Source organism: Haemaphysalis longicornis, unplaced genomic scaffold (genome assembly GCF_048455015.1).
Source record: "Haemaphysalis longicornis isolate Haplotype H1 unplaced genomic scaffold, Haemaphysalis longicornis Haplotype H1 scaffold_1, whole genome shotgun sequence".
NCBI lineage: Eukaryota > Metazoa > Arthropoda > Arachnida > Ixodida > Ixodidae > Haemaphysalis > Haemaphysalis longicornis.
The window spans coordinates 299,167,894-299,194,385 of record NW_027526203.1 but is presented as its reverse complement, the minus strand read 5'-3'; the positions used below and the strand labels follow the sequence as shown (position 1 = coordinate 299,194,385).

The following is a 26,492-nucleotide window of genomic DNA, read 5'->3' as shown; positions in this document are numbered from 1 at the left end:
GAAAGTGGACTTAAGGAAAGATGTTATCGTTGGCTGACATCTTCGGAAAGAGAAAATCAAAATTGCCAGCTTACAATGCTGAGTTTTGTGTCTGAAATTTCGTATTTTGTATCCCGCCAGCTTCCCCTTCCAGGGGCGAAACCGCAAATGCATAATTAACAGAACCCAATTTCGCTTATCTGGTGCGAAAACAACTGAAAAAATTGTAACGCCATCGACGGAAATTGATTAAGAATCCACTGTTGGGGTAAAAAAAGACCCAATTCCAGCGAGCTAGAAAGGAACCAAAAATTCTTGAAAATTTGTTAAACTACTCTACATACATCTTTGTTCTGCATTACTTAGCCGCCGAAACGACGCCCGTGGCACGCCCTCGTCTTCTTACTCTCGCGCATCGTCCATCCCGAGCAACGACAAGGTCACTTGATATTCACTGCTGGCGCGCGTGCGCTTAAACCCCGGCATCTTAATGCGCTAGGCGGGGCGAATCGCGATTGCTTAATAACTCCGCAGCAATGCGCAGTCACACCGACTGAATGGCCGTGATGTTGGAGAAGCGAAATGAATTCGTAAACCAGATGATGCATACGGCTGGCATTGTCGCTTCAGCGATGTCCTTTTTTTCCCTTGTTTCTTTGCACGGAAAGAGTTCGCGTGCATGTTTTAAATCCTCGCACAAAAATACTAGGCACGATATGCAAGGGAATCACGTCAAGGCAGGACAAAGAGAAGTGCACATGGGCTTTGGCTTTCCAAAAATGAGTTTAAGCGAGGGTGTCGGAACGTGGCCCGCTCGTCCCGAGGGAAACTGCCACGTTCCAGGCGTGGCTGCCCGCGGGAATTCAGTGACGCCGAGGGGGCGAGCAGAGGGAGGCAGTGAAGATAACGAGGGATTTAAAGCGACCAGAGGAACGACCAGAGACCAACACGACCAGCGGAGGAAAAGAAACGTCGTGGGTGGCTGGCGGAACGCTGCGAGAATCGTCTCCACTGGAGGACCTTAAGTTATGAGGAGTGAAAAAGCGAAAGAGAAAATGACTCATGCGGGAGTCTCGGGAAATGTCGCCCGTAGGATTAAGCAGGCGTCGCTCGCATGAGTTGATGTGACGGCTTGGGCTGCCGCCTTCGGGGGCTTACAATAAGCCTGTCTTGTATTTTCTCGCTTTTAGCGGCGTGAAGCGAGTTAACGATGAGCGTCGTGCGGAGGCAGGTAGGTAGACAGACAAGGTTACCTCGGGAATCCGATAAACTTCAGCAAAGCAAAAAGGCAACTGCACTGTCCTCGTAACGGGATTTCACAAATGAAGCAAGTGCGGCTTTATTCTTGCTTGTACCGTTTAGCGAGGTCTTCGTACGCTATGTGGGTCGGAAATGCACACTAGAAACTGTTTACGCCCAGTTCAAAAGTTCAAAGGAAGGGATAAAGTAAAGGGCTCTAGGTACCAACAACAAAAATACTACAAATGGGTTTGTCTGATGTATCGGCCGGAGACCGGTTGAAACGTCAAATAAACCTTTCCGACGTCGCTGTTATAAAGGTACCGAAGATCCCCCCTACTTAGTGTCTACTACGGCTCCGACCCCTCGCCACCATGTCGGAGTTATCAAAGAGATGGCCCATAAGGGGTCAAAAGTTTTAGACTAGCAGTGCGAACGCAGCCTTAGTTTACAATTCAAACCCTTTATGGGCCATCTGTTGGAGCGTATGTTTGTTTTTTTGTGCTTTCTTCTTTTCCTGTGTTTTTTTTTTCTTTCCCTTCTCGGTACAGAAGTATGTGCTGACCGGTTCTTATAATACTATGGTTGGAACCGCAACCGCATGTAGTGGGACCGAAAACGGAACGAAAAAAAAATTACTCCCACCTCCCCTCGCGGGAACCCCTGTGTAGATGCGACGCATAGGGGGTTCCGTTGTTGTTTCCGTTAGGTTGATTCTCCCATCGCGTGAAACGTGCCGTGAACCCCCTGCCGCGGCTATGACGCAACACAATCCAACACAATCCACTTTAATCCAATCCAAATCCAATCCCAATCCAAATCCAATCCAATCCAACCCAAGCCAAGCCAATCCAATCGAATCCAATCCAATGCCCCTCGCGAGAGAGTGTTCGCTATCAGAGAGGAGAGGGGGTGAGTGGCGGAGAGCGCAGCTCGCACGGCGAGGAGAATGGGGGAGGGGTGTGGACGGACAACGACGCCGTATGGAGGGACAAGGCGAGTGAATGAGGTGCAGTCGCATCTAAAAATTCGCTTCAATCCACGCTGTGAAGGTGGTCGGACTGCGAAGCTGTAAACGACGCCCACAACTGTTGCCCATGCGACGTCTTTGCATTCACACACGATGGCCCTGCAAAGAGTGAAACCAGAAACTCTGGCAGCCGTTACCTGTGTTTCGCCGAGGTGGCGTCCGTGTGACCGAATGCGCCAGCGACGGGAGAAAGAAAACGGAGAGGAGCATCTGACGAAGCGTGAGGAGGAGGGTGGCACGCGCCGCTATGGCGTCATGTGTCTCACTGCCTCCCCCTAACTCTTGTTTCATGCGTCGCCGCAAAGGCCCTGACACATTCCCCGGACGCTGTTCCGTTCCACGCTAATCCAAACCACGCGAACGGGTTCACACTTAGTGGGAACACGGGAGCGCGTGGCCCGAGCTACTACTAGAGCTTCCTAACGGCGCCGCGCGGAAACAGCACGCATGCGCGTTGTGAGGGCCCGGAGAGTACAGAGCTCATCTCGCGCATCGCGTCACTGGGCGGCAGCGCGTCGTCTGCTCAATGCGAGCTGCCGGCGCTAAACGAGCAGCAGACGTTGCCAGCCGCCGTGAACCGCATTTGCAGATACGCAGCAATTTGTTGCTGGAAATAAAAATCACATCGCGGTTCGTTCCTCAGATGCGCACCGCTATTCTGCCGCCTTGGCGTTCACAAGCAAGAATTGTCACCGCGAGCTGATGAATCTTTGATGCGTGACCACACTGGCTATGCGCGGCCACTGCCCGCATCGTCTGTGGTGGTGTCATCTTTAAGAGAAATTTTGTCTTTGTGGGCGTAAATATGCCCGCAACGCCGGCCATGTTGAAATACGTTTTACGACGGGGATGTAGGGATCTGCGCATATATATCTTTTGTGGATGTTTTTACTTCATCAACAAACTGCCACCGCTTTCCGGAAATTCTTTGGGTTAAGAGACGCTATAAAATGCGCCCACAATCGCGCCAGTGACGGAAGGGCCGTAGCATCTCAACATGCCAAGAGTTCCTGAAGAAGACAGGTGCCGGATCGGCGCATTGTCGAAGAAGGGCTACTGCCTGCGACCAATCAGGGAACTCCTGAGTAGGCCCCTGCATACGGTGAATAGGATTGCCCAAGCATACCGCTACGAAGGCCGAATCCGGGACGCACCTCGAGGCCACACTGCCTGGGGTTTGGCCCTGGCGCCCGCCCACACGACCCCCTCGGTGCAGGCACACCTTCAGCAGACCGGCAACAAGCAGCTGGCATGGGTGCCAAAAAGAGCTGACCTCAGCATCATCGAGAATCTTTGGGATCGCGTGAAAGTGGCGCTGTACCGGACCCCCATGCCTTCGGCCACTGAGGACGAGCTGTGGGCCGCAGTGCTCGCCGAATGGCAGCGGCTGGCAAGCGACACCTCACTTGTGACAGCGCTCTACGAATCGCTCCCGTCAGGAATGTCTGCTGTCGTGGAAGTCAACGGCGACATGACGCACTAGTAAGGGCGTCTCAACTGGTTCCTTATTATTTTTTACTGGCCCAGACCACCGTCTTTTATTAGAAAAGCTTTAAATAAAGTGTTTCTCTTGGCCATTTACTTTACAGCACCTTTGTTACTTTTTATTTGTTAATAATCAGCGATAAGCCCATCGCTGATACATTTTGCCTTGAAAAGCATACAAAATGTATTTATCTTCAAACAAAGTTCGTAAAGTTATGGTTCTGCCTATTGCGGTGCTCGAGGGGACAATTGTTATCTGCAAAAGAAAAAAAAAACTAGACATGTGCAGTTGTTTATTACTGCGGTTCACGGCCGCTGGCAACGCATGCTGCTCGTTTAGCGCCGGCAGCTCGCATGTAGCAGACGACGCGCTGCGGCCCGTTGACGCGATGCGCGTGATGAGCTCTGTACTCTCCGGACCCTCACAACGCGCATGCGTGCTGTTTCCGCGCGGCGCCGTTAGGAAGCTCTAGTAGTAGCTCGGGCCACGCGCTCCCGTGTTCCCACTAAGTGTGACCGCGATAGTACACCATCTGTCTGTCCTTTCCCTCGTGTGGGCGTGCCTTCATCGGTAGGAGGACGGGCTCTCGCTCCGTTTGTCTATTCTGGCCCAGGTTCGATTCCTGGCTGTGCCAGTAGCCTGGCGGTTTCTGCTGACGCGCACACGAAAATTACCTTGGCTGGTAGAGGCATACTGCTTGCAGTAAAATGGCTAGGCGCTGGCCTCGCCATTTCGAGAAATAGTGCCAGCTAAACATGCGTTTGCGCCACGTCTGTACCATGGGGCGTCTCAGGGCTGATGAACTGATCGAAAAAAAAAATACCTCGAACTCAAAATCTGGTCTTCTTTTTTATTCCTGCAACCCCACCAACCGATTAACCGATCAATTGATCAATTAATGCCTGCCGATTAAACGCATCAAGATTTTTATTGGACGCCTAGCCGTACACTATATATATATATAAGACAGAAAATAAGGGTTGGCAGTCAAGAAAACCTCGGAAAGCAAAGCGGAGGTTGTGGTGGGTCATAGCAAGAGATGAAGAATTTTTTGAGTCAGAAAGAAAGTGCTGAAAAAATACCCGCCGGGTGGCTCGTATCCCACCCGGCGGGCATTTTTTCAGCACTTTCTTTCTGACTCAAAAAATTCTTCATCTGTTTCTATGACCCACCACAACCTCCCCTTTGCTTTCCGAGGTTTTCTTGACTGCCAACCCTTATTTTCTGTCTTATTTCACCGAGCCCCTCATTTCCCATTTCTGATTCGCTATATATATATATATATATATATATATATATAGTAAGGAAATGAGGAATCAGAAATGGGAAATGATTCGCTATATATATATATATATATATATATATATATATATATATATATATATATATATATATATATATATATCCATATATATATATATATATAGTAAGGAAATGAGGAATCAGAAATGGGAAATGAGGGGCTCGTTGAGGAAAATACAGAAAGATAGGGCAGCAGTCTACAACGCCAAAGGAGGCATAGGGGTGTGGTTAGGCTCTTTTCTTTTTCACTACGGTTAATGAAGTAAACATTTTTTTTAATATACAGAAGAAAGAAAGAAAGAAAAACACGCGCCCAGAGTGGGGACCGAACCCACGCCTTTCGATTACATCTCGAATGCCTTACCAATTCGGCTATCTGGGCGACTGTGTTCTCCTTCACTTTCTGGGCTATTTATATTTACTAGAAGTGTATCTGACGCTTGAGGGTGGTAGCCAGCGCCACTCTGACTACACGGGGAGAAGGGGACCTTCTTTTCAACCCCCGGGGCGTGACTCGAGCGTCTACAGCCTGTCATGAGCGGGTAACTGGCGGGAAGCCCTCTTATGCTACCTAGGCATCAAGGCTGCTAGAACCGAGACCCTCGCTAGGCTTTCGCAGAATAATATAGTAAGGAAATGAGGGGCTCGTTGAGGAAAATACAGAAAGATAGGGCAGCAGTCTACAACGCCAAAGGAGGCATAGGGGTGTGGTTAGGCTCTTTTCTTTTTCACTACGGTTAATGAAGTAAACATTTTTTTAATATACAGTAGAAAGAAAGAAAGAAAAACACGCGCCCAGAGTGGGGACCGAACCCACGCCTGCGAAAGCCTAGCGAGGGTCTCGGTTCTGGCAGCCTTGATGCCTAGGTAGCATAAGAGGGCTTCCCGCTAGTTACCCGCTCATGACAGGCTGTAGACGCTCGAGTCACGCCCCGGGGGTTGAAAAGAAGGTCCCCTTCTCCCCGTGTAGTCAGAGTGGCGCTGGCTACCACCCTCAAGCGTCAGATACACTTCTAGTAAATATAAATAGCCCAGAAAGTGAAGGAGAACACAGTCGCCCAGATAGCCGAATTGGTAAGGCATTCGACATGTAATCGAAAGGCGTGGGTTCGGTCCCCACTCTGGACGCGTGTTTTTCTTTCTTTCTTTCTTCTGTATATTAAAAAATGTTTACTTCATTAACCGTAGTGAAAAAAAAAGAGCCTAACCACACCCCTATGCCTCCTTTGGCGTTGTAGACTGCTGCCCTATCTTTCTTTCTTTATATATATATATATATATATATATATATATATATATATATATATATATATATATATATATAGAGAGAGAGAGAGAGAGAGAGAGAGAGAGGATAAAGGTTTGGTGTTAAATCAAAAAGAAGATATGATCCCGCCGCTAATGGTTGCGTTTGCTTCTTCGGATATGAATGAACAATCAGGTGTCAAATAAGAAAACAAGAAAAGACGTTGAATGCCACGCATTACACTTTCAAATGGAAGGAAACAGCCCAGCTTGGGGAGAAAGCGCCTCGTTGGGATTCTGCAAATTGGTTGACGCAACTGAAACTTCTGGCATGTTACGAATCGACGGCATTCTTGTGTCAATCATACTACCATTTCACCTACACATTCCGCTATAGAGACGCCCAGGATAGAATTAAAAATACTGAACGAGCTACGCCGTCTGAGAGGTCGACCCCTGGCACTCCAGCGCGCTGGAAAGCACGCAACCGCTGTGGAGCGTGTTGTCCAGGGCTCAACTGTAGTCCGTAACGATGGGTTTGCGTTTTTTTACAAAGCGGAGCAATAGGCAAAATTACAAGACGTTCAATTTGTTTAACAAAAAAACACTAGTGGTCTAGATTAAGTGGTCTAGATTAGCCTTTCACCGTGGCTCGCCTCATAGCTAATTTTCGGCGGCTTTCTTATTTTTCCCTATCGTGGGTGCGCCCAGTGCCTGCCAAGAGTAAATCATCGTAAACGGCCGAAACCACTTGCGCTGCGCAAGTGCTTACCGCGGGGGACTACAGTGGCTGCCATTTTCTCTTGGCGCAACCCTAAGAAAGCCGCGTGGGAAATAAAGAGGGCGCGGTTGACGCAACCAGAAATGCGCTGACCGGGTGGGAAGGATGAAGGCAGGATTACGTTTTCGGAAGCGCTTTCGGGAGTCCCATCTGCCGCCTGGCTGAAGCTGGAATGCCGGTGGTGGTACAGCAGCGGCTGCCGGGGTTGACATGGCGCCTTTAATGAGGAAGGCGCCCCTCCGTCACGCGACCGTGCTCCGCCTGCAGGGTGACGCCGAAGCGCAAATAAAGCTGAGGCGGCTTGAATAAATTACGCCCTCCAACGAGAAGCCGAGCTCGGCTACTAGTGTAAAAATGCGAGCGGGCGTTTCAACATCGCTCGCTTATATTACGCGCCCTCTCGCATACTCCGTCGGCAAATAAGGACGTGAGCGCGCCAGCCACCTCGTGGATGATTTAAAAATGCCCCCAAGAAGGGCCCCCGCCTTTCTCTTGTTTTAATGTAAGCAAAACGTCCCGCCGCTCTTCACCCCCCCCCCCCCCCCACCCCCCTCCTTCTTTGTCGCGGTATGTTTTTATCGGAGTCTGGCCGCGCATTCCCAATGAATCGCCTATTTTTCGGAAAAAGAAAAGCCGAAATACTCCCAATCCTTAAAGCGAGAAGCGCGCTAAACCTTTGTGGGTATGTGTGATTGTCATTTCTTTCTCGGTTTCGTTTATTCTGCATCTTTCTTATGCGCATTCAGGGATAATTTGCGAAAGTGGGATGCTTAGAGCGCAAGCGTGTCCGCGGTGACGTTCGTTCGCTGCGGCGTAATCACTGCCGAAGTGATAGAGTGAGAAAGCAGGAATGTTCTCTCAGAAAGTCAGGCTTGGGCTTCAACATGGCGAAGATACGGTCGCAATATAAGGGTGCTGTGAGCGAACGCTCCGACTAAATGAATAGTGCTGGCATTTAATGGCGCACCCACACTAAACTTCGCGTTAACGGGCGGTTTTTGTATAATGTTTTGTATAATGTTTTGTATAATGATTTGTATAACGGGCGGTTTTGTATAAAAGCCCGCCATTGGCCTGCTCCCGCTTGCCGGAACCCGAACTTTGCGCAAACTTCCCCACTGTCTGGACTTCGTCGCGGCCTGCATGAAGTCGCGACTGCTGTGTATCCTCAAAGCAGATTTATAGAAGCGCCGGGCACGCAAGCTGCTTAGATTAAACTTATTGTGCAAGGTCAACACGAACCGAAATTATACATTGTTTCCGATATTCAACTACTTAACATTGTGAGCAGTCATTCAGGAACCCCAATGAAAAAGGACGTTTGATGGCATTGTTACTGAACATTTCATTTTTTTTTCTTTCGCTAAGTTAACTCTTTGAAGTCGCGCATTGCGGTTATGACGCCGTTTTCAAATTTTACCATACAAACGAATTTTACTTACTCGGGAGTACGACATGGATTTTTTACGAAGTTTTATTCGGCGTTGAAAAGCGGACATACAACGTCCCCGAGTGAGAAGAATGGAAGGCGTCCACGGAATGCTTTGAGTACGAACAAGCGCCAACAACGTGACACAAACAATGCAATTTCTTCCCGCACCGCACTACTTATCCATTCGTGTATGGACCGTGCACAGTTAAGATTCAAGACAACTGCGATTAGTTCTCTCCGACGCCACTCATGTAAACCTGCCAGCTCTGAGGGGAAAACTAAATACATCCTGCTTCGAGCAAAGTACATGTACGCCAAAATTTTTGAAACACACGTTTGAGGCAGCAGCGGCAGCGATTTTTTGTCTTTGCGTATAATTTGTACACGTGTGCCGGCAGGTTTCGTCTTTTTTTTTTTTTTTTGGTACATAAGGTCTGTGTGGCTGTTTTCGGAAAATGCGAATGAACGAGCCTGTGCGTTCTGGAAATATAACTGCGGTCTTGCGTATGGCGGCCTGGTCTGATGCCAAATGGACCAGGGCGCGTTTGTGTTCGATGTACTCAGACAATGGCCGGATAGTAGATTTCAGAAGTAAACAAAATATTGCACTGCTAAATGGAAGCTGTCCCGGGAATAGAATCTAGGACTTTTGAGCGACAGTCGGATGCCTTACTTTCTTCGTCCCAGACCTAATTTGCATGCACGATCCATGCGAAAGCGACGCCAACAGCTTCGTTCTAAAGTAGCTGCCAGAAAAGCTACAATCACTGGTGCAGATTGAGCCCGGGTGTCACATGGGGTGGTTTGTGCCTCTACTGACATGCTATAGGCGATAATGAACTCAAAACGTGAAGGAAGAGGTAGATAACTGGTACACAAGTCAATACATCCTGCAACTTGGGATCTGCATCTTGCATCACGGCGCCGAGTCTCGTAGCTTCGCTCTGCCATCCGGGGTCCCCGGGGCCCCATTCTGGGCCCTCTACTGTTCAAATTATGTGAATGATATACAGTCAATTATAAAACCCTCATCTCTCTTACAGTTTGTAGGCGACATGAAACTTTATCGTGCAGTGGTATCACCAGCAGATTGCGCCCAGCTTCAAAGCGACGTACATACACTTTCCCTCTGGTGTAAAACTAATTACTTAGACCCGAATCCTCAGAATACTGTTGCCATTACATACATTCCAAAAAGTTCTCCCTTAAACTTTTCGCACCACCTCTACTCTTAGATGATAAAAAGAGTAATCACAACAGGCGATTTGGGTGTTTTGATGAATTTTAAGCTTCGGTTCACATCTCATGTCAACTACCTAGCACGATCACCACTTCGCTCTCTGAGTGCCATCTCTCGTGCAACAAGGGACTTTTCAGGGGGATCATGTGCTTTTTAGCAATCTATAAAGCCCTTATTCTATCTATAAAGCAATCTATAAATCCCTTATTATTATCCTTAAAGTCATCATCTTCGCGGTTGGAGGGAGTGCAAAAAAGTTTTCTCGCATCTTTTTCTCGCCGCGACGCCAGTAATGAAAAATGCGCTTACAACGACGTGCTCAAGCGGCTTAACCTGGACAAATTAGAATTTCGACGCACGAAATTTTACAGTCCCAAATTAGTGAGCTCTGTTAGGCTTCGGGCGCCAATTCAAGCACCACGCACCCCCACATGTGCTTTGATGTAACGGCCCCAGAAATGCTGTCTCCATTGTTCCGAGGGCAACGTGTGTATAATGATGGTTCTTGTGCCTCCCTGGAGCCATTTCTTACAATGTTAAGTCTTCGAAGTGCGCTCTTAAAAATGCAAGTATATGAAGCTCTTCATGCATCTTCAGTACCGTGTATAACGTATCCCGAGTCCACGTTTGCTATCTTGCAGCATTCTGTACCTTTTGCTGTTAACATGTACGTTTCCGCAAGTATCAATTATATATACAGGGTGATCAAAGTTAAGTCGAGAGGTTTTTTTAAAAAATAGGCGCTTAGATTTACGTGAAGACGACCTCTACAGTGAGGTTATGCGCCCAGGGGGACTCATAAATAGGAGGTAATTACTGATTTCGGAGGCTTAATTAACTAAAAGGGATTATTAACTTTTAGTGGCTACAGTAACCAGGCATGTTTGTATTGGAAAATTAGACGCAATCTTGTTTCTACGCAGTTTCAATTGGCAGAATTCTTCTAGCGCATCCGTAGTCCGAGATATCAAACGGCGAAGTTTAATTGACGTTCGCATGATTACGCATGCAAGACAGTCTGCACCGACGAAAAGCTCCTCCCTTCTGTGACGTGCCTGCTGTGTAGGGTGTTTAGTTCGAAAAAGGGGTGGAGGCACAGGAAAAAGTGATAACTGGCACCCATTCATTCTTGGCTGGCGTTATCGCAATCTGCAGTACTCGGAACCGCTATCGAAACACTAAACAAAAGGCAGGAGCTATGCACCGGTCTTGACTTCTAGCTTGTGTAATCATGCGAACGGGAATTAAACTTCGCCGTTCCATATTTCGGACTACGGGCGCGATAGAAGAATCCTGTTAATTGAAATTGCGTAGAAACACGATTGTGTCTAACTTTCCAATACAAACATGCCTGGTTGCTGCAGCCACTAAAAAGTTAATCCATTTTAGTTAATTAAGCCACCTACATCAATAATTACCTCCTGATTATGTGTCCCCCTGGGCACATAACCTCACTGTAGAGGTGGTCTTCGCGTAAATCTGCCTATTTAAACACAAAAAAAACCAGTCGACTTAACTTTGATCACCCTGTGTAAATAAAGCTCACAAAGAGCGTGAGAAAATACGGTAAGTAAAGACACGAACGCACGTGAAAAATATTTAAAAGAAGTAAGAGGACTTCTCTTTTGTAGAGCATAGTCCAGGTGAGTTAACAGTGTTGTATATACCAAGTGTAGTAAAGAAGAGGGCAGGATAAGAGAAGGGAGCCTGTTCAAACAATCGGGTCATGCTCGGAGGGCAACGAAAAAATGAGAGAAATGGAAGAGAAAGAGAGAGAGAAAAAAGAAATTTGGAAAGTGACGTGGCTCAAACATGAGACGGGGAAAGGGAAAAAATAAACTCAGAAAGTTAATTGCTAGTTTAAGCATCGCGTGGCAATACGGGTCAAGAAAGTTGTCAAAAGAAGACACACCAATCCAGGCATGCCCACACCTCTCTCTGTCTCTCTCTTTATGTGTGTGTGTGTGCGCGCGCGTGCGTGAGTGAGTGCGTGTGTGTGTGCGTGTGTGTGTGTGTGTGCGCGCGCGTGCGTGAGTGAGTGCGTGTGTGTGTGTGTGTGCGTGTGTGCGTGCGTGTGTGTGCGCGTGTGTGTGTCCATCGGCAGAAACCGTTCTTGCTGTGTTTCTAAATACCCGCTTTGTTAACACCGCTCTTGGTGTCAACAGAACAATGAAATGCGACCGTCGCATCAGCGTGTCGCTCAAAACAGTTTTCAAGGCGCTAATATGTTGTTGAAACACCCTGTGTATGCAAAATCCTCGGGCCTTCGCTTTGTCTGTACGCACAAAATGATGATCACCTTTGGCCCTCGTTATTTCTGTCGATGTGGGTTCGTCCACGAAGCTAGATCTGCCCAACCTTGATGGTAATCAGTGTGTTCGTATACGCAAGATGCGCTATCCCCCCCCCCCCCCCGAATCACTGCGCCATCTTCGAGTATGAATTCAGGTAGGTAGTCAGGGGTGCCAAGCAGAAAACTCTGATGGCACCTGCCTTCGCAGAGCAAAGGCCCTCAGTTTCGACAGAGGTTTATTGGTGCGCATTGACGTTGTTCATTGTTACTATCGTCGTTTTCCCCACACGGGAATGGCGAAGAAGCTGGACGTGTCTCTTGACAAAAGCAAGCGGCACTAGACCTCGCGCCGCGTTTCTAAATCAGATGACAGGTCCTACCAGCGTGACAATATATGTCATCAACAGAGCAGCGCATAACTGCAGAGGCGGGTGGCCAAAAGGTTGATAAAAAGTTTAATAAGGTCAATACTTTCAATCAGTATATTCATTTACGGTTGAATCCTTTTTGTACAGCGTTGTCTGCACGCACAAAAAATCCCTGGCCACGGGACTAGAGCCAGCTGTGACAGATCGATACGTACGTGATCGCCGAGCCAATCATTACACTGGAACATCTAGCAGCGCTGGAGCCTCGTTCTCTGTCCATTTTTGTTTTGCGCTGCAGCACGTTACACGAAAGCGATAATCAAAAAGCTTGGACCTCCGCCTTTAACAGAGAATCGCAGCGCGCCAGCTGCAGCTCCAGCGGCGCGCCAGGGACCGCCGACGGCGAGCGCACCAGGGATAAATATCGCATGATGTTCACTTACGCCACTCCGTTGGTGAATCGCACGCCTTCTCTAAGTTTTGACATGCTTCCCGTTATTTTCAACGTACCAACGGAGTAGCGCACACCCACGCAAGAGGATTTACCCGAGGGCTTTATCAAACGGCAAATCACATAAATAACTGGAATTGGTCGATCGCAAGCAATCAACAGTGTCAATGAATCTATCAAGCTTTGAATTTCAACGTTCCAACTGTGTAGAACATACCCAGGGATCGGCCAAGGTTTGATAGGAGCTCTAATCAGATAGGTTACTTCAATAAATACATTACGATCAAACGACAATTTCACTAAATCAATTAATCAATTTCAGTTCATAGTGATTTCATCTACTGCTGAAGTTCGTGCCGCCCGCGTAATCGTCCTGAAATTTTCTGAGTACTGAAGCATGAAATATGATGTCGGTTGAGTTACGCGGCGTGCAAGGCTATTTAAAAAGATGGCGTATAGTTGGAATAAGTTAGGAAGCATGCCACGATGAGTCCGCACTGTAACGCCGTTTCTCCACACCGTTAATACGCTCTCGCAGATTTGTCAACGATTTCAACAGCCAGGCACCATTAGGATTCAGTTTTGTCACATGCATGTGGGCATTTCCTTCTCGGCATGCACCAGATGACAGCAGCACGGGAAGAAGCTCCAATCGTATCTCCTGTATGGCAGCGGAAGCAGCACGATGCACACCGCGCTGTCACGTTGCGGATAATAGCGCTAATTAAGCTACTGTACGTGTTTGGGGAAGATACTTGGATCACTCATAATTACTTCAATTTGACATCCAAAGCACCCGCGCTTAAACCTCGTGGACAATGGTAATGCCTCTGAAGGTAACCCTACGGCACAATTCATGGGCCACTGGTTTTCTTTAACCCGCGTGAGGCTTCTTGTTCTTCAGAAAAAAGACCCCTGTAAAAGTGCGGCTGTTGAAAAGCTCTCAAAGGTCACCCAGTGGCCTGCAACGGGGCGTAGCCAATAACAGATAAGAAAAATCGCGCAAACGTGTCTGACTATAGTTCCTGCGGAATGACAACTGCTTCATCGAGTAGCGAGGCCTGTTAAAAATGTGTTCTCTCAACATGAAATATTTTTGCCTCTGTAATCGGCAATTTGGGGCATTCCAGGTGTTGGAAACAATTAGCGCATCGCTAGATACTAATCACTAACTAGCATATACCGTTAAACTAGGCCTTATTCTGCCAAACCGGGGTAGTTAAGGCACCAGTGAAATGCTTGCTTCCGCTGGCTGCCGAGAGATAGTCCGGCGGGGTAATCTGCAGCATCACTGGGAGGCTCGCAAATCGGCAGAATGCGCGGCGCAGCGTTGTTGACGCATCGCGCGCCCTTCACGCTGGTGAATTTCGCGCCGAGTGTGCGCGCAAGGACAAGAGAGTGAGCGAGGCCTGCGCATCGCCTCGCGCTGCCGAGGTCTTCGAAAGGACGCTGAGTTATCGTCCGGCCAGTGGGCGCAAGTCGCGGGGGGCTTTTAGCCTAATGGGAAGCTAGGCGCTTAAAGCAACCTGCTTGGACCCCGCCCGCTCCGTCCTTCTAGAGCTGCAGAGGATTTGCGAGGCGGCAACGGGTCCGGCGCGGTATGTTGCAAGAGTTGTCTCCAGATCGGCCGGATTGCGAGCATCAAACTAAATTGGCCTAATTAGCTTCCAGAGATCCGACGCAGTGTAAGGCAGGTCCTGCTTGTTTGTTGAGTGGTTGGCGGACATGGTAGAAATGAGAACGCCACACTGGCGGGAAGAACGCGTGGAGTGGCAGCACACATGTAGAGGCTCTGCGCGCCTCTTCCAAAGCACCCTCAGATTTAATGGATCAAGTCATGGGAGCGATTCTGCGTAGAAAAAAGGACGAAGCGGTACTCCTTCTGACAGATACACGCAATTCCTTGTGCGTAGACTGATGAGGAATCGTCTTCTGTGTAATGCACGACCGCCACCGCCACATCGCTGCTTACATGTCAGTGTTGACAAGTATTAAGTGTGGTACCGGATTTAATGGTTTGGGATGGTTTTGCCTATATGAACTTCTCGTATCAGTATTCCTTCATGTTTTGGCCGGGTGGATGAATGGAGGGACAGACAGACAGACAGACAGACAGACAGACAGACAGACAGACAGACAGACGGACGGACGGACGGACGGATGGACGGACGGACCAAAATCTTTGTGTGTAAGTAGCCCAGTCTTTCAAAACACAAGACGAGCGTGAAGCTTTGGTGGCTCCACGAGGTCGCGGGACTCGTGGCTCCATAGCGCGCCAGGGGAAGTCGTCCGTTTGCCTCATGTTCGCCTTAGTTGTCGGAGTGACTTCCACAGTGTCTCGTGGTGGAAGGGGCTTCGATGTCGGGTGTACCTCCAGTTTCTGATACGGCTCAGCGCAGTATACCGCGCAAGCACCCCAACCAGAACGTTCATCATAAGAGCGCAAAAAAACACGAACACAGAAGACAAGGACACGCGTTTGTTCTGTGTCCGTGTTTTTTGCGCGCTTATAATGAACGTTATGGAATACCAACTAGCCTGAAAGCAAGCCCGAACGCAACCGGGCCGAAGTGCAGGAAGCGTGCAATGCCAGCAGAAGCAATTATGCTTGCGCATTCGAGTCACCTAAGCAGGCCGAAGTGCCCGAGTTATTTTTATTTAGTTGTTTATTTATTTCAGTAACGGCTCATTTATTTGAGAACGAGGTCGCGGGTTCGATTCCCGGCCGTGGCGGCCGCTTTCCTGATGGAGGCGAAAAGCAAAAACGCCCGTGTGTACGAGATTTCGGCGCACTTTAAAGATCCCCAGGTGGTCAAAATTGATCCGGAGCCCTCCACTACGGCGCGCCTCATTGCCTGCGTTGCGTCAGCGCGTTAAACTTTAGAATCAATCAATCAACGGCTCATTTATTTATTTATTTATTTATTTATTTATTTATTTATTTATTTATTTATTTATTTATTTATTTATTTATTTATTTATTTATTTATTTATTTATTTATTGGTTGTTTTTGTTAGTTAGTTTGTTTGTTTGTTTGTTTGTTTGTTTGTTTGTTTGTTTGCCGCTTCCTGTAACGCCTTTTAGCCGGGGCCTTGAGGTATAATAAATAACCTTATACACATGCAGTTACCCTATAGGACTATTCAACAGGGCCATTATATACATTAATTAAATGGGTTCTGGAACCAATTTTGAATGCAGCAAAAGAAATACAGCCGTCCTTAGGCCGCCTAGTTAGCGACACCTGCGCCAAGTATATAGCGTTTTTGCGTGCAGCGGGAAGCTCGCTTCCAGGTTTGTAAGCCGTTTCCTCCGATTATTTTGGATCTCCGTCATTGCTTGGAGCGTTTACGCGTCACCGTGCGGAAATTCCTGGTATTGGACAGCTTTTTTATCCACTTCCGGCAAGGAACAGCATCGTCTGCTTACCATGAGCGAATTTCATAAAAAGACGCACACACAGAAATAAGAGGTCTCTGCAGATGTAGCAAAAGCATCAGAAGATACCACCAATGAGAGGGAGTCCAGCGCATCAGTTGGCCTCGGAGCGTAGCAGAAAGAGAACGCGTCGCATTAAAAAAAAAAAAAAAAAAACTTTGAACTCAACATTGTGGTTTGATTGTCTCCGGTTAGTGGCCTCCCTGCACCCGTAAGAGAAAACTTTCATTGCTCCAAATTCGAGATAGCCAATCCCACCACCTCCCCGGCTAGAGCACTTACTTACGGCCATCCGTAGCGCTCTTCACACCATCGAGCAAAGTTCATGCCGGAGATGGGCGATCTTCTGTGATTCAAAGCCTGCACTTCAGTCACTCCAGTCAGCCCTGTGCCTGAGACCTCAAGAACAGCTTCTGACAGAAATAAGAATGCTGTACGACCATGTTGCCCAGACTGGTCATGATGTCACCCTGCAGTGGCTTCCCAGTCACTGCGGCATTGTCGGCAACGAAAGGGCGGATGCTGCCGCCTGTTTGGCGCATCAAACAGCGACGACTGTACTCATCCCATTGTCTAGAACGGGCGCAGCTAGGGCCCTCCGCATACTTGCTTGGGAAACAACACTCTCTCAATGGTCTACAGAAGAATTTACCTGTGCACGTGTTGGCGCCCTTGACCCGCACCTGCAACGTCCCCTTCCACTAAGCCTCCCACGGTCTGACGCAACTCTCCTTTCCCGTCTCTGGCGGTGGGTGGCATTCACAAATGCTTACTCATTCTTAATAGGAATGGCGGCAAGTGAGGAGTGTGAAACGTGCGGCACGCCGGAGACGATACGCCACATTTTATGCGAGTGCCCACGCCACTCTCCTGAAAGAAAGAAGCTGTCGAAAGTACTGTCGGCGACCATTTTCGGAGGAGATTCTATGTCTCTGGCCGTCTCTGTCATCAGCTCAGAAGGCGACAAAGGAGAGACAGAGAGAGAAAACATTTAATGAAAGCTGAAGAGGTCAGCCCCAGTCACCGCAGGGCTCGTTACTCCAGATCGGGGGTGAATACAGTGAGATGAAAAAGGGAAATAGAGAACGAAAGAAAAAAATAAAAAATGGTGGGGAGGGTAGATGTACACATATATAAAATGTATATGTTCAGAGGGTTCACAGAACCTTATTCCAGCCCTGTTTCCGCAACAAAAGTAAACAGAGTCATTGCCCACAACACTGCTTCGCCATGATTTCGCCAGGGTCCAAGGAAGTATGAAAGTTCTAGAATACTTCCTCGTCGGAGTCGCACAAGTGCCTTCGAAAATGTTATCTGTTGACTAGCATATCGCGGGCACCGGTATAAAATGTGCCTCTTGTTTTCAATAGTAGAGAACACTCGACACAATGTCGACTCTACCGAGCCTAGCTTAAACGAGAAGCTTCAGGTGTAGGCAACGTTAGGTCGCAACCGGTGTAGCACGCCTTCAGTGCACTTGGGACTCTTACGCTTCCTGCGAGCGACGAACTTAAACTCGAGACTATAGACTGAAAGACTCCAGTGATAATCACTGAACATGAACGTTTAGTGCTTCAGCGCTGGGCATGCCCTGTCTCCAACAATTTCTCTCCATTCTCTTCTTTCTTTTTTCTTGCCAATTTATTTCTTTCCCACGTAAAGGATAGCTAACTAGGCTCCAGCCAGGTTAGCTCTCCTGCCTTCCTTCTACCTGCTTTCTTCCTTCCTTCGTTGCACGAAAACATGCAGGAGCGCTCAATTACACACTGATGCTGTCGCATCCGCTACATCGTTGCTTCTCAAATGGAGCTACGCGAGGCCCCCTCAGGGGTTCGCGAAGCCTTCCTCAAATCTCTCTCTCTCTCTCTCTCTCTCTCTCTCTCTCTCTCTCTCTCTCTCTCTCTCTCTCTCTCTCTCTCTCTCTCTCTCTCTCTCTCTCTCTCTCTCTCTCTCTCTCTCTCTCTCTCTCTCTCTCTCTCTCGCCCCATTTCATTTCATCATGCTGGCAACGCAAAAATCTGGCTTCGCTGCATGACACCTCCACCTTGCGCGTCCTACAACGTCGGCTTTTTGCACAACCCGCCAGCTACGCAAAAAAGCCAGACACACAAAACACCGCATATAAATGTTTCGGCGACTGTTAGCTGCAAGAACAAACATTTTGGCAATATCGAATGCCTCAGCGTAAAAGTCAGCGCAGAGGGCGGAGATTGAATATGTGCGGGTGACTTCAGATGTATGTGCAAATTGCTCGATATTATGACAAAGATCAATATAGTATATCGTAGGGTCCTCCATCACTTTTGCAAAAACCAAATGGGCCCCCGGCTCACTCATGGTTGAGAAACGCTGCACTTCGTCATAAGAAGTCCTCGGGTATCCTCGAAGTTTTGAAGCCAAGCTTTCTTTGCGTCTTCTCCCGACTTCCCCAGTGCAGCTGCTGGGGTCTTGTTTCATTCTGCATTGTAATGGTTTTAATGAATCATTCTGCATTGTAATGAAAATTCGGGTGCGCCTTAGCGCTTCTGCAGATATGACGAAAAACGAGCCGAAAAGCTGCACGTCGGGGCCAGTGCACGTGGCATTGGAACGCAAAGTCGTTATTCCTTCTTGGGGGCTGCATACCGAAACAGGTGGATTACAAATAAATCCGTGTACGTCAAGCAACAGCGTGCTGTAGCATGCTACGTCGCCGGTATGTGCTGTAGCGGCAACAAGATGCACTCTGGGACAGAGCTAAGATCAGCTTTTTAAAGACGGTAGAGTTTCTTGGGCTACATAAATGCGAAATTTTCCGTCTCTCTATATATCTGTATGCCCTCGATGCAGACTTCCGGTGAAGAATACTTGAACTAGAGTTTCACATATAGGCAAAACTTTTCCGAACCACGAAATCTGGAAACACAGTTCATACTCGTCAACGTTGTTCAGAAAAAAGAAAACATAACGCATATTTTAGGCAAGACATCAATACATAAGTGGTATTTGCAGTGCTGTTTTAATTAAATATACAAGACTTCTTGATTTCTGCAATAGTAAATAAAAAATACACGTCGAAAACAATGTGCTTACCCAAAAATACAAAAAGCGGTCGTGTACCTGGCTCATGCTTCGTGGCGGCATTCCAAGAAGTCCCACAGTAACAAAATGTTCCTACTGATTGCCCTCGAGCAGTGGAACGCGCTAAAATTGAAATGCCTGGAGCGAACCTCCACCCTGTTGATTCGTGGGAGGAGCGAAACGGGAGGGGCCTTCAGATGTCGTTAGGAAGGATCCCCATGCAGGTAAGGGCACTTACAGGGTTCCTTATCCTGCACCGAAATATTGGCGCTTAGGCCTTTTTACCTTCAGTGACTTTTCACCTACGGAAACAGAAATCCGAACCACAATGGCGTGCTCCGCAGCTGGAGTGACGTAGTCACACTGCCTTCGCGGTACCCACTCAATGCTGTGTAACAGCATGTGTAAAACAAATTTTGAGGCAAATGCCGTTGACACTCGTGCAAAAAGGGGAGTCTGGCCCGCGCACGAAAGTATCCTGGGACATAAATGTCCCGCCGTTTATAGCTCGAACAAGCGGCGTTCCTCGCTTCCCGCCCAGGACTGCTGAATACCTGGGTAATTAGCACCGCCCACTTCCGCAACAAGTGTTGATTGATCGTCCTGAGCACCAATTCTGCGCCGCGGTCTGAAGTTCAAACAACGCGTATAGTGATAAATTCTCCAATTAAACAGACGCTCGAAGTTATAGACGAAAATCAGCGCCGCGAGGGGCTGTACTGAGAGTTTGAGTAAACGCTTCAGCATTTGGGAGAGAAACCCACTTAGCGAGTGCCGCTGGCATGTTAGTCGCATGCCGTCCAGATTCAGACAAAAGGAGCTTCAATTGAAACGGACCATTGCGAGACAAAAAAAGGTGGCGTCGAGTGCGCATACCAATAATGATGACAGGTACCGTGAGAGGTTCACGGCCGATTCACCGATTCTCATTTTCATAATAAATTCGCATTCAAAGCTCTTAAGCAGACTCAAGTGCTATGAATATTTTTTTTTTATATTTACATGTCAGCGATTGTTAAAAAAAAACGCGAGATTCAGCAAATCCCTTTCACCGTTAACAGTTTCTGAGGCCACAAATCGTAGTGGAGGAAAGTCAATGGGTGGCAATTTCTGCATGCTTTCCCATTTTCGGCATTTTCTGAGGTAATAAGCAAATTGTACTGCTGCGAGTGGTGCATTTGTATTCACGGCACTCCATTCTGCAATATAGGCTAGCTTTCTTCCGCACTGCAGTGTCCCTTTCAAAAACTGCGGATGCTCATTAGAGTCATCTCGAGCCGCAAAACGCATATCTGCGTTAAAGTCGGCGCTCGATCACCGGTTTGGAGCGACGTGATGCGTATGGCTTCGGTTGCAATGGGGTTAGCCATTGTCAAACCAGAGGGGCTTCCGTGCTCACTGGAGGGTTTCGTCCCAGAGGAGACATTCTCTAGTTCATTCTTTCCTGCGCCCGCAGTGCGTCCCTAAGCTAGGACAAACTGCTGTGTGTTTGGGAGAGTAATGTCTTCTCGTATCCGCCACGTATCGCTCGAAGGCCCAAAACGCGGTGTATGATCTGCGGTTTTGACTATTATTTTTGTGCGGTTGAGACGGTTCCTGTACAGAGGAGATTAGTTACGCATAAAGGGACAAATCGTGAGCGTGCCTTGAGTGGTGTGGTGACATATACATCTGCTGCATCAGCTTGGTGATGACTACACCATGAACGTCGACATCAAACATCACCGGCGAATAAGAGTACGTACCCCTATGATTGCGTCGAAAATTTCCTGCGTAACAATAGGAAAACATAACTACGCTCTAAGAGTGGCTTGATTTACCGAATATACCGCCAAACCTAGCATTTGCGCGATTTCCAGGACCACAGTTCGCAAAGTTCGTGTTAGCGATTAAGTGGTGCGTTACCTCAACTTCTCCTGACGCCGGTGTTAGGAGTCATTGAAATGAGTTCTGCAGAGGTTGAGCTAGCACCGATATCACAATGCTAGGATACAGTCTATCTTCGTACTAAGGCGCCGCAATTAAAATAATTTACGCCTTAAGCAGTACTGATAATGCACTCACACGGCTACATCACCACAAGCCCGCACGTTCCTCACAACGTACTCGTAAACAACATGAAACTCTTAGGTGCCGGCACGCCAATATCGTGATCAGGGGTTATATCCGGCGGGGCAATGACACTTCATTTCACCGCGCCCAACGAACACCCTGCCGAAATTGGTCACGAGCAGGCGTCAGACGCTTATACAGTTGGTTAAGATGTTTTAGATCTCGAGAATTTACAACTCCCTCTCGGGATGCTCCGTGACCGCTTACCACAAAAATAGCAGTAAAAATCTCTCCCCGTGCGGGCCCTTCGCGACCACATATCATCCGGGTGACAAATCACTGCTGGCGATGGAGTAAATTTTGTGACCGGCAAGGCCCAGCTCACGGTCTGACTCAAAATCCTATCTGTGCTGTCACATATGCAATGTCAGAGTGGCGAACTTCCGAAATACCATTTCGGACTGAATCATACACTCGGCTTCGTCATCAACCAAATTTCACTCTGGTGGTTCCCACGACCGGCCGTTTGGTTGCGTTGTGGCCACTTCCACCCACGGAGTCTTTTAATAAAATGCAGGTCCGTGCTTCCCTTCGTACAATCTCTCTATCGCTTGTTTACAAATCTGCACAAAAGCAAAACTACACTCCGCGTGGTCTAGAGGGCGGTGATAACTGTTAACTATTTGATTATTCCTTAAATAAAAATAAAAAGTGGGTGCGCCTGGTGGCATATGTTCCGGTGGACGTGGGTTTTCACGGGCCGCTTATTTTATCGTAGCTTATTTTATGAACTGGTACCAATATTTATTTTTACGTATTTAAGGAAATAACACAAAAGTCTATCAGAAAACGTCGTGTCCAATAAAACAATTATTCTTTTTTTTTTTCATTTCATAGATCAAGTCAGTTTTTCGGATCATCGTTGAAAGAATTCAAAATGTTCACGAACACAACGCTGTGAGGCACGCTGTCGTGCTCATCAATGTTAATGCCGCCAGTCCGTCAGGGACGTGACTCGATATTAAAGCTGAAAGTCACTCTGGGTCGGCACATCACGTGACTTTTTTGACCGAGGCGTTTTTTCTCAACCCTTTGATGCCCAAAGCATTATTTTTAGCTTAAGATCGCGAAAACACGTTTATGTTCTAAAAGGACTCCGGACATCACAAATATGAAATCAGAAAAAAAAAATCGGTTCATTAGGACGGACACAGTGAGGCTTTAGACCTGGGCAGCACTCGGCATTTGCTGCTCCATATATCAGTCGAACAGGAATCCTACCTTGATCAGCATAATTTATGGTTCAAGCGGAGACCATAAACGTAAAGTTGGTAGTGCTATCATTTGTAATAGCAACGAAATTGCACAATTTCGCTTACCGCTCACCAGCCCGTTTAGGAGACGGACTCAATGCTAGTCGACACGCATAAACACGTGTGATATTTTAGCGGGAAAAATTACGTGATGGCCTGTCTTTTTGACTTTTTGATAGTCCGGGTACCTTCGTCTGGCAACATATGGCATTAAATTTTCAAAACTCCACCACGCCCCGAAGAAAAAAAAATGTTGATACCCCTTTTTTTTTTCATCCACAACTTTTGCTTTATCTGTTCCACAACAATTCGGTAGGTCAGCATACACCTCATTGTTTTTGGATACACATCGTTGCTTTTAGTTCTTCTGTTTCTAACGATGTAGTAGTCGTTAAAGTGGCAAAGGTGTGCAACATCTGGAGAGAAATTAGCATCATGTCCAGAGCAAATCGGGTAGAAAAATGTAAAACATATGAGACTCTCTTTGAGTCTAACTATAATTTTGTCATTAAAATTGCGTTATCTAATCATATGGGCCACAGAACAATGGCTACAAACAAACGCTGTCTTGTACCCTTTCTGAACCATCATCTATGGAGCAACTGCGCATTGATCCGGCGTGTGGAACGATGCTTCTTGCTTCAAGCGCGTGTCGAATTAAGCAAGAAAAATGGACGTTCGCAACGCTCAGTTTATTTTTTGTGCGTATTCGTCGGTGCTGTTTGTTTCGTCATTCGCAAACTCACCCGTTTCTTCGCGTACCTTTAGGTTCCTTTAGCGAACAAACGAGAGAAAAAAAATGGCCGTAAACGGCGTGTTTCGGCGCCGACCCGTCATTGAAAAGGGCACACAGAGAGGAGGAACGCCTGTGAAAGCCGTGCGAGGGAAAGGTGGCCAGCGCGAGCGTCAGGCACGCAGCGTCGGAGTGGCGGCCCAGAGGCGGGAAGCGCGTGGCGCCCGAGCACCGGACGTCCACTTACCCCAACTGTGACCTCATCGGCGCCTCTTTCGTGGTCAGCTCCGCCGCCTCGCCTCTGGCCGTGACGTAGGGGTAGAGGCTTTTGTCTTTGCTCAACTCCGGAGCCAGCGAGGGACGAGGCAAAGATTCTGGCGTCGCGCCAGCAGTGCAAGGCCTTGAGCCCGCCAGTTTCGCTCTCGCTTCCTTTTGTCCCTTTCCTGCCTCACGTTTTTCCCGTTCCTCGTTCGATTCATTTTTGTGCCCTTGGCTCTGTTTCCTCTATAAGTCCCTCCTTTAGAGATCCAAGCTCTTTCGTATACTTCGGATGTCTGAGAATCAATAGGCTTGCTTCCGGCCGCCTCATATCTCTGCACATAGCGGCCTCTGACGCCAAGCGCCACTGCCAGCACGAGCACCGCAAACGCTCCACTTTCTGCCTTCGTCTATTATATCTTTTTGCAGCCTTCGCACGCTTTTCGTTCGCGCCCCTACATGTACACACAAGCCACCGGGAGGGACCCTTTATCGTCACTCCGCTGCGTGCAGGTGCAAAGGTTGTCTCGTTTTCGGCTCCCTGGTGGATTCAAAACAGTCGCACTGTTTACAATACGAAGTGCGAGAATCCTGCGATAAATGTATTTTTGGGGCACTTCATTGGTGTCTCTTGATCTCACTCAATGTGAGGGGTAGTTTCGTCTTCATGCAAGCTTATGTCGCTACTTTGCGGAAGTAGCAATGCGAAGGTCACGCGGGGTTCCAGTGCGGCCGTGGTTGTGACGGGGAGGGAAAAGGGACAACGTCACTGTGTCTTCCTTTAGGCACAGAAAGTAATCCGTAGCACCCCACTCCGTCGCACATCTTAGCCCAGATGTAGCTTCGGCGCGTAAAACCCGGAAACTGGAATTCTTTTTCAAGTAGCAATCTCCTGTAAGAGTGAACGCAATTTGTGGCGTTCTCACATCTTAGAAAAGAAGAGCTACACAAAGTACCGTGCGAGTTCAGACTGCAAAGCTTTGGCGCTGCCTTCTTTCGCGTTTTATATGGCACCGCGAGCGCTCAATTGAAAAAGGAGTAGGCGCAGCTTGCACTAGTGGTGCAAGGCTGTAGAAACAGCAGAACTGACGGCCCCTTTTCCTTCGCCGGAGACCCAGCTGTTGCACCTCAAATGGATGTCAGAACTTGCCGCTCAAAATTCTCCGGGACTGGCAGGCCCAGGTCGTTTCCTCCGCAGGCTTTCACATCTCTCCCAAAGTGGACCGTGTTAGCACGCGCTGGAACCCGTTGCCAAGTCCAAAGCCAATGTCCGCGCTACGAATCCAAAGGAAATGCTGTGCTCCGAAGCCGTTCGGAGCGGCTGTGTTTTTCCAATGATGCAAGCTGGAAACAGCGCATCGGCCTTTGGCCGAGGTGCTTCATCGTCTGGACACGAAGAAAATGCTTACAAGATCGTCCTTCCCCGTCTACCGACTGGTACCGTTGTCCTGAACACTGTTTTTCTGCATGCTGATCTCAAAGGCCGCCCGTACCATGCTCCTGACTTTAGGGATGCTCTTGCTCGAGTAATGGATCTCACAGACGTTATTAGCATTGGTCAATACCAGATGAGCCATGTATGGATGGTAACGTGCGTCAGTGCTCTTGCGAAGCAGAAGCTTGTAGACCTCGGAAGTTTCCCCGTGAAGTCCTTAAAGTGTATGGTGTTTGACCCGGATTCGCGGGAGGTCAAGGTAAAGCTACTTTGGTTACCCCGCCACATGGAGAGCCGACGAATCGTGGAAGCACTGGAACCGTACGGCACTGTCCAATCTGTAAACCGAGAGATTTGGCGTTGCCCTGGAATGGAACACATGGAAACTTCTAACCGGGATGTCTGCCTAGAGTTGAAAGAAGGTGTCTCTGTGAGCAGTATCCCGCACATGCTAGATGTCTATGGGATCCAGAGCTTGGTACTCATTCCGGGAATACCACCGCTATGCCTTCGTTGTAGCAGGATTGGGCACGTGCGACGGCAGTGCCGTACACCCCGGTGCTACCAATGCCGGCGCTATGGACATACGGTGGAAAACTGTGTAATGACGTGTGCTGATAAACTGCGTCAGGGCCAGGCGAAGACTACAGACGATGAAACTTCCGGACACCTTATGGATGCATCTGAAGTGGTGGATGCTTCAGGAGAAGTCAGCGTGGACCCAGGCCTGGCCACCGTTTCCCAGCAGTCTCCATCTGCCAATTTGGAGACCCCACAACATGACCCTGTACTCCGGGAACCAAAACCACCCGATGGTGGGTTTTCAAATTCCAGGAAGTGCGGGCCAGTGGGGCCTGTTTTGCCTTCAGCTGAAGATTCCAGGGACTTTGATGATGTGGGCCCGTCAAAGGAGGCCGAACTGCTTGAGAGCTCCTGTGACAGCGCATCGCTTCCCTGCAGCGGAGTGGCTAGGGAAGACAGCGCTACTTCCGAAAGTTTCACCAAGGCTGATGATGGTTCTTCGGAGCCTAATGGTTCGCCGTCGGCATCGTAGGCTGATGCATCCCCTTTTTCTGAAGAGATGATGGACGCTGCTTCAGGGCCCCTAAACCGGCCGGCCTCTTTTTATACAGAGGAAACCTGTTCTGGTGCAGAGAAGAGGCAGGCGCCTGACCTTGCAGCAGTTGCAGGGGGAGATCCGGGAGCTAGCAGGTCAAATGTACGGCCCACCCCACGGAGGCAGTCTCAGCGGCCGTCAAAAACTAGGGTGACTCCTTCTTTCGGTGAGGGGAGTAAATAGCTGATTCCTATGGCCAACTTAGCAGCAGTACACGTCGCCTCACTTAATGTAAGGGG

At 48.4% G+C, this 26,492-nt stretch overlaps 2 protein-coding genes across 3 annotated transcripts in view; both read left to right on the top strand.

The window, feature by feature from the left end:
* The window catches only part of LOC144148956 (inactive dipeptidyl peptidase 10-like), a 541,623-nt gene that overhangs the window by 125,119 nt on the left and 390,012 nt on the right, over positions 1–26,492 (top strand). The window lies entirely within an intron of this gene.
* Positions 25,036–26,190, top strand: LOC144174786 (uncharacterized). The gene has a single exon (XM_077703679.1). It carries the CDS (start codon positions 25,036–25,038, stop codon positions 26,188–26,190), a length of 1,155 nt encoding a protein of 384 aa, XP_077559805.1.